The sequence below is a fragment of the Amblyomma mixtum genome, chromosome 8, assembly GCF_055824585.1.
Source record: "Amblyomma mixtum isolate Tamu chromosome 8, ASM5582458v1, whole genome shotgun sequence".
Taxonomy (NCBI): Eukaryota; Metazoa; Arthropoda; class Arachnida; order Ixodida; family Ixodidae; genus Amblyomma; species Amblyomma mixtum.
Genome location: NC_143019.1, coordinates 64,877,162 through 64,885,884, shown reverse-complemented (window position 1 = coordinate 64,885,884; position 8,723 = coordinate 64,877,162). Strand labels below are relative to the sequence as shown.

General features: G+C 48.1%; 1 protein-coding gene across 1 annotated transcript; it reads right to left on the bottom strand.

Moving 5' to 3' along the window:
* Positions 1-6,271: 6,271 nt before the first annotated feature.
* LOC149332766 (endothelin-converting enzyme 2-like) lies at positions 6,272-8,392 on the bottom strand. Its single transcript, XM_089557552.1, has one exon. The coding sequence runs from the start codon at positions 8,390-8,392 to the stop codon at positions 6,272-6,274; it is 2,121 nt and encodes a 706-aa protein (XP_089413678.1).
* Between the last annotated feature and the right edge of the window lie 331 nt (positions 8,393-8,723).

The window sequence follows — 8,723 nt, the reverse complement described above, 5'->3', positions numbered from 1 at the left end:
TTATGGAGAAAATGTGTTGAGGGAGCAACTTTTTTGTAAGGGTTCCGGAGGCAATCTAATTACATGCAGCATACAGGACAGGAGCTGTCTCTCGGGCAGTTGGCAAAAATTCTGTCTTTTCCTGTACTCTTCGGTGTTACTTAATTGGTTTATTTGGATTTAATGCCCCAAAGCAACTCAGGCTATGAGGGACGCCGTAGTGAAGGGCTCCGGAAATTTCGACCACCCGGGGTTCTTTAACGTGCACTAACATCGCACAGAACACGGGCATCTGGAGTTTCGTCTTCATCGAAATTCAGCCGCCGCAGCCGGGATCGAACCCGCGTCTTTGGGTCAGCAGCCGAGCGCCGTAACCGCTGAGCCACCGCAGCGGGGTGCTGTTACTTAATGTCGTGATTTTAAAGATAGGTCATCCGTTGATACACATGCAAACGCGGTGTATTAGCCTTAAGCCTGAAATTACGATGAAAGCTTTGCCATCTACTATTCATTGTACATATTACGTGAATTGATCTGAGCGCAGTAGAGAATATCTTTGCCTTAAGCACGGTGCTACAACGCAGCTTCAGTATCATCTTGCCTGAACGTTGACAGAGCTGCAAATACAGAGATCTTCGGTGCACCTTGTATAGCAGAGGTGTTTTCCCCTGTAGCAGTTTAGAAAATCGAATAATTAAAAAAACTAAGGGCTTCCGGTGCTTAAAATTAACTGAAAACCCAAGAAAATTTCAGTTTCGCCGAATTTGCACCTAAAATTTTATAAAAAATTGGCAAAAGTAACGAGGAGAGAGAGAGGGGCGATGGAGAGCGCGCGGCCGCGGCGGCCGCCCCGGCACGCTAGCTATGCGCCTCTACTGCGCATGCGCAACTGTCGAGCACGGCGGCGGCACCTCGGAGTCACCCGCGCAGCGACGGCGGCGGCGCGCCAGCTGTGCGCCGTGTGACGTCACTGCTCCTCGCGCATGCGCAGTATGGCCTTTCTTCAGATCGGCGAAATGGCTCGGCGACTCGCGTAGTGTTGCTTTCGCAACAAAAGGAAAACATCTACAGGAACAGTGGACGAAGAATTCTTTCGTTTTTCAACAGTAGCCACATGGCTTCACCAAATTCATAAAGTAACAATATAAATCCGCCAGCTCACGTCAGCGTGAGGTATGACGAAGATATACGCGGCAGCACACACACACACACAAAGAAAAGAGCCATGATACACTAACAGAAAAAATAAATTCAGCAGTGACAGCTCGGAAGAGAAACGCCATGAAGCAGAGTGGAAAGGCAGATCAAAAGGGAAGCCATTTGGACGTTCACTCACCGGAAAGTGAAAAGCAAAACATTCCGGATCTCACCCTCTACACAGAGTCCGCCCACACACACGCATATTGAATAGCAGTATACAGCCCCCAGAGACGTATCCAATAAAGGCGTTGAATCGAGCAATCCGTCACGGAGCCCGTCACTCCGTGTTCTTGCTCGCAAGCAATTTCTGAAAGGACCCCAGTAAGACGAGACCGAGACGTGTCGTTCAAGAGCCGCGATGATTACATATTTCGGCGTTTGTAGCGGCTCGTTCGACCGCAATGAAAATAAACAAAGCGCCCAAAACGGAGAGAGTGACAGTGCGGAGAAGATACCCCTCACTTCTGCTATCACTGTCTTGCTTCATGGCTTCAGCGGCGTCACGCTCGAGCCGGATGCATTTGAAGAATGCGGTCTTTCTGATGTGGTGCTACGGTGCCAGCTTTCCTAGCCCAAAATGGTGGTGCCACTTTGCAGCTTTCCGACGGACCGCAGGCTCGACGAGAAGAGCTGTTTAGTACACAAATGCGAGAGTGCTAGCGGTTCTCAGTCTGGGATGTCAAACAAGAGTACAATGTTTTCCGTGTGGGCAGGTTTTCTTTTTCCTTCTACTCGCTTCTATTTTATTAGCGTTGGTATGAAGAGACGTGCTTACATGCCTGTATTGCATGTGATTCAAAGCCGGCTGTCAATGTCAGTGGCCCTTGTGTCCACGCAAACTGAAAGAGGTTTGTGTTGAAAGGTTCTTGATGAAGTCAGTTGAAAAGATATTCAGTCAAGAAGGCTTTGATGTGAAGAATGCATAGCTAACAATGTGGCTGGTTGACCAGGTGTGTGACTCACTCAGTTAAGCAGTGGAAGACTAAGTCGTTGACTTAGTCAAGTAATGAGTGAGTAATGCTTCATTACTCATTCATTACTTATTCAGGTACAGCTAATTAATCTCACTCTCATACGTCTGTGAGTGAGATTAACTGTACCTGATGTTAGTACGGTTAGGCCGTGGGGAGTCCAACTGTAATAAGTTCCTTTTCAAGCGAGCCGCTAGAGGAATAACAGTTGCTCTGTTTAGGGACTAATCATTGGGGAACTAAGTTAGTCAATAATGGAAAAACTCCGACACCCGTCATCATCATCATCAGCCTGACTACGCCCACTGCAGGGCAAAGGCCTCTACCATGTCTCTGCAATTAACCCTGGCCTTCGCCAGTTGCGGCCACCGTATTCCCGCAAACTTCTTAATCTCATCCGCCCACCTAATTTTCTGCCGCCCCCTGCTACACTTGCCTTCTCTTGGAATCCACTCCGTTACCCTTAAGGACCAGCGGTTACCTCTCCTTCGCATTGCATGCCCTCCCGAAGCCCACTTCTTCCTCTTGATCTCAACTAGGATATCATTAACGCGTGTTTGGTCTCTCACGCACTCCGGCCGCTTCCGATCTCTTAATGTCACACCTATCATTTTTCTTTCCATAGCTCGCTGCGTTGTCCTTAACTTAAGCCTAACCCTCTTTGTTAGCCTCCACGTTTCTGCCCCATAGGTGAGTACCGGTAAGATACAGCGGTTGTATACTTTTCTCTTGAGGGATATTGGTAAACTTCCATTCATGATCTGAAAGAACCTGCCATATGCGCTCCCCCCATTCTTATTCTTCCAGTTATTTCCCTGTCATGATCCGGATCAGCTGTCACTACCTGCCCTAAATAGACATATTCTCTTACTACTTCCAGAACCTGGCTACCAACTGCGAACTGCTGTTCCCTTGCTACCTTGAGTGCAATAGCTAGACAATGTTATGCTCTCTGAACGCCGGACTGGTAGGTCCTAAGCTGCTCCGGAGACGGACCCAACAGCTTTAAAACTCGCCCTCTAGAGATCAAGTCCTGTAGTGAACACATAGCTGCCAGTGGAGAGCAATTGCAAGTGGATCCCCCTCCTCGGCAAGCCAGCGGGCGGTGTTAATTGCCCGCATGCTTCCGCCACCACCCTCACGTGACGACAGAGAGGGAGGGCCGCGGTCATTAACGAAGCGTTGATTGGCAGATCAAGGTGACGGAAGGGGGGGGGGGCACCAGAAACTTGCTCACGATGAACCTTGCCCCTGGAGGCCGCTTCTCACTTGTATAACAACGCAAGCTGCTGGGCGAGAAATTCTGTGGGTCAATGAGAGCGGGCTGGTTATTTGAAGTATGGAGCGGTGTTTTGCAGTTGTGAACAAGCGGTGACGTTATATCACCAACTAACTATACGACATGCGATGACATAAGTCCGAAAGAAATTAAGCATGTATAGTCACTATTATATTAATCAATGCATCTCTACGGAACTTATTTCTCAGCAGTCTAACGCGATGGCATGTGTGGTCCACAGGAAGCTCATGGTCTTATTTACCCTTACGCGTCTATAGACAGGGTGGGTCCCGGTCTTGTTCGCGCGGTTGCAACAGTCGCCATGTCACCATTTAAGTAGCCTTGCTGTGCGCGCGCCATGTTTTCTCCTATAATCATCCTCACAAAATTACGCCCACAATTACGATATCAACATAGAAAGCGTTAGCACGTAAACCTTAATTACTTTTTTTTTTGAGCACGAGAGTGACAAGCACATTCAGCAAGAGTTTTAAAATTGCGATTTTTTTAACCTGTAGCAAACAGTTAGGACAATTTCGTGTTCATTGCTCATTTTAACTGTGTTATGACAATGTAGCGTTCCGAATCTAATTTCAGCATGCTTTTAGTAAAGGCAGTCGCTATAAGCATGTTATTCATGTATAACCGTTTTCTTATTAATTACGCACTGTATGTGTCAACACGTTTATGACTGTGTATGCTTTGAATTATTTTTCACTTTTGTTAAAGCACCTGCCGATACGAGGGAACACAGAATTGAACTGAAAAAACTCGGAATAGCCTCTTTCATTTCTCGGGCAATCCACTAGTAGAAATCCCCGCCACGCTAAGGTGCACTCTCCACGGCCACTTTTTGTGAAAACAAATGTTTACAATGTTTCTTCCAACAAACAGTTTCTGTCTGAAATGCGCTTCCTGAGTCTATTTTTTATTCGACTAGGGTCGAAGCACTCTTTCAAAAATATTTTCTAAATTGCACGTGCCTAAAGCTTTGCACATAAAACTTGCGTGCATTTGAACTTGTCATCTAGTTTGCTTTCTGGGTGTGACATGAGTATTTATCATTGCTATTACGTGTTGTTTGTGTTTCAAGCCATCCTGCTTGGGCCAATCTGGCGTGAAGTATTGTGAAATAAATCAAATGACCAGTACTCAATACCACTGTACTGGGAGACCTATGCGTACCACGTAGTCATGCAACTTTATTTACACACACTGCAGTCATGGAGACCAAGCAGGGGGGGGCAACATTCAAAAAGCAAAAATAATATCGAACACTTCACAAACCCAGCGCTCCGGCAACAAACAAAGGAAACCAAACAGAGTGCAATGATATAGCTAAGTTTACACATACGGTAATACACTCTTTTCAAAAGCAGCGGCATCATGAGCCGAAAAGACATTTGCTGGCAGTGAGTTCCATATTGTGATTGTTCGGGGGAAAAAGATGAGTTTTTGAACATATTTGTGCGTGCCAAGTATGGGGTAAGGTTATGGTTGTGGCTATTGCGAGTCTGTTGTGTAGAACGGGAGGAAATATAGGGAGCAGCATTAATATTAAATTGACTAGAGTGAAATGAGTACAGACATTTAAGCCTTGCAAGTGGTGTTCTTTCTAGAGTGGATATGTTATTCGTAGACATCAGAACGGATGGCGACAGAGCTATGGTACCGGTTAAAAATGAAACGGACGGCTTGCCTTTGGATCATTTCGTTTCTTTATATCTTTTTTTAAGAATGGATCCCATGCGACAGAAGCATACTCAAGTTTCGGACGAATTAGTGTGTTGAAGGCAAGTTGTTTAAGTTCAGCGGGAGCGTGTTTTAATTTGTCTTAGAAGGCCAAGATTTCTTCTTGAGAGATGCGAGATGGACGTGCCTCCGTGTAATCGATACATCGGAAGAATGGACCATTACCTTTGAGATTTAGATAGGAGTACCTTACAAATTTTCAATATTCCAAATTTTTGTCCAAGATTGTTAGACACGGACAGTGATCGCGCAGCGAAGTGAACGCCTCAAACATCAAGGCATGCGACTGCGAGCCGCTGCTGCCCAACATGTAAAGATTGTGCGCAAGTTCAAGTACGAAACAGCACGAGCACTTCACCAGCACGAGCACTTCACCAGCACGAGCACTTCACCAAACAGTGTGTAATGAAAATGTCTTTCTTGTAATGTCTTTCTTGGCCCACGTTTTTCAAGTGCTCACTGACTTGGGTATTTATATCCACGCACATCGACAAAAAAAAAACTGCACTATGTCGCCCCGAATATCCCATCATAGATGAAAACGGACGAAATGGCGGGAATGTAGTCGTTAACCACGAAAACACGCCTTCCGGCTCATTACAGTTTTAGAAAATATTTTTGGCGAAAAGCGGCTTCAAAATGGTCCAATCATGCCGGCGATCAGCGGAGTTGGCAAGCAGGCCAGAACGGAAATTTATCGGGACATCAAGGCTGGTTTGTAACATCACGTGTAAGGAGTGCAATATTGGCATGGAAAACACTAAAGTCACTGAAATAGCTCAGCTGCACAGCAGTTCGGCACATAATGGGCAGAATCGCAGTGTAACCATAAAGATTTAAAAAAAAATCAACCCAAGCATTATGTTCGCATCTTAAAAGAATTTTCCGCTACTATTACGAGATGAATTATACAACGCATGCATATCACTGAACACGCCAGTGTCCTAAAATTCACACAAAGTGGCCCTAGTCGTGCACTGATGTCGACATTCTGTGAAAGGGTTAAAAGGGGATTGCAGTCCTGCAGTAAGTTATACACGCAGAGGCTGTAAGTCACCGCCAGAGTATCGCATACGCTATACGCCGCACCTCAACCAAAAAACGAACACTTGTGGGGGTTCATTCTAGATCCTTTCGGACAACGGTACGCTCTCGCGAACGCCGCGGAATTCTCCATAATCTTGTTGCAGTCGGCTGCAAGCTGTCCCGGATGGTTCTTAGCGGCGCAAGTCATGTAGCAGATAGTCAGGAAGAAAACAGCGTCTTCCGAGAGGTCGGGACTTAGGGGCAGATGCTCCCGGTGGCCGCGAAGACGAGATGCTTTGAGTGCGGAGTAGGCGATCTCGAGTGCGGGTATCTCGGGAAATATGCTTTTCCCTCGCACATCATGAAGACATCCGACTTTCCTGTAATAAGACTGCCGTGTAGAATCGGTCAAGATGGACGGAACGTTGGTCCCGTTGGCAGTCCACTCGAGACCCACGCTGTCAATGGACTTGACAAGCTGCATCGCCATGAGGAAGCCTAAGCCCCCGTAGAACATGGCACCCGTTCCCTTGCTATAATACGCGGGAGCCCCGGCTGCAGCAGTGGCTACTTCGACATGGTTGAAAACGTAGTTGTAGTCCAGATACAACGGAAAGCTGTTATCCAGAAGATTCATGGCCTCTTGGATGTCGTGGGTGAAGTTAAACTCAACCGAGAGATTGATAGCTCTTAACATGTATTGGATGGAAAAGGTCTCATTTTCGGAAAAATGGGCGTACATTTCTTCCAGCGTTCCTACTGTCAGAACCGAATCCACGGGCCACATGCGCTTGCGAACTGAAGCCAGCTTGTCGGCTACGTGCGCCTTGCTCTCATCGTCCATCCAGGTAGAAGCCTTGACCAAGTTCACCGCCGCAAATAGCAAACTGTCGAAGCCCCTGTCTATCTCTTCGCGGTCGCTCATTGTCCAGCGAGAGACCACGCCCAGGGATAGGACTAGCACTTTAAAAGTAGTTTCTACGTGGTGCGCGCAGTATGGGATACGGGAAACCTGCGCTCTGTGACTGCTCCCATAGAGGCTCACCAGGAGTCTTGTGTCTATGAGAGGCGAGTATAGCTGCACGGCCTCCCACTCCAAGAGAGCGTTTAGCTTTTCGTCGCCAAAGCGACGCTCCAGCATGACGAAGGCTTTAAGAAGCGAAATGTCACTAACCACCAGTTCATCTTCCGCCGACAACTGCGGCCGCAGCCTCAAACCTATCTGAAAGCATTGCATCCAGTAGGCGGCTGAGGCGTTCGTGGCATAAGCGTCGATATTGCCGAAAGAGAATAGCGCGGGGCTCTTGTGCTGAGACCTACTGACGGAGATGAGTTCCCTGAGTACCCAGTCCTCCATGGCACGAACCTCGCCGACGTGAGTCTCGTTAACTTCATGGTCGGCGTCACGTTCCGGAAAGTAGGCTGCGTAGTACGACTTGTAGTATTGAACGTAAGAGTGTGCCACGAAGTCATGGAATTGGCGGAATATTGGCAGGTAGTAACCGGGCTTCACGACTATACGTCGCCTTCCAGACGAGCGCTCCACGAGAACAGACACAGAAAGCCAAAAGGGCGCTTTCCACCTGTAAGCAAGTGCCAGTGCTCTACTGATGATTGGGAGCACCGTGGTTGGAGCCTCGGGCCAGTTTAGATAGTGTGCTCGAATTAAATCGCGAAGCAAGCGCGGGTCTGGCTTGCTGCTGTCCTGGTACCCCATGCACATCTCGTACATGGCCAGCGGCTTTCTGCCCGTAGGAATCGTGAGCGAGCCCTTGAGCAGCGTGTCGTGGAAGTTGCGGTACCATGAAAAACGCAGGCTGTCTATGGCGGACGTGGCCTGGTCGGGAAATGCCGTCTGTGACCAGCTGGAGCAGACGAAAGCCGAGAAATCATGGCAGGGGTCGATCGTCCTGTTGATACTGCTGGCGATTATACGGACGTGTTCGAGACAGTCTTCCGTGTCGCAGACTTCCATGCCCTGCTTGGGGCTTCTGTGGACAGTGGTGAAGGGTACGAGGATTACGAAAAGGATTACAATGCCGACGATTCCCAGGAAGGCCGCTCGCACGTAGACGGGGGCCACATGCCTGCTAGGTGTAGAGACGCTCCGCCTAGGGCTTGTTGCCTGCGAAGAAGTGAAAAACTGATTCAAAAATGGCGTGATTTTAGCAACGCTGCTATTCATGTCTTGCTGATAAATACCTATGTACAACTTTTGATACTGTCAGCGATCCTCTCGCGCTATGCGCAGCGTGCCCGTGCTGCGGAAAGAGCGGACTCATCTGGCAACCCTGGCGAAGGAGATGGAACCAGCCGCCCTAGGGAGGAAGACGGACGAACGGGAAACCCAGGATAGACGCCGCACTGTACGAACGCTTTTATTCACTGTCGACCTGACTTCGTTAATAAATAGTTACTTCCGAAAATCGAAGACATACCGGCGTCAATTCGAGCCCCCAACCGAAATTTCGCCTCCAAACCAGATACAGCGTAACCACCTCCTAAAGCCTGGGTCA

Bases quoted from the DNA above. Each gene is read 5' to 3' on its own strand.
- LOC149332766 (XM_089557552.1), bottom strand. From the start codon at position 8,392: ATGAATAGCAGCGTTGCTAAAATCACGCCATTTTTGAATCAGTTTTTC.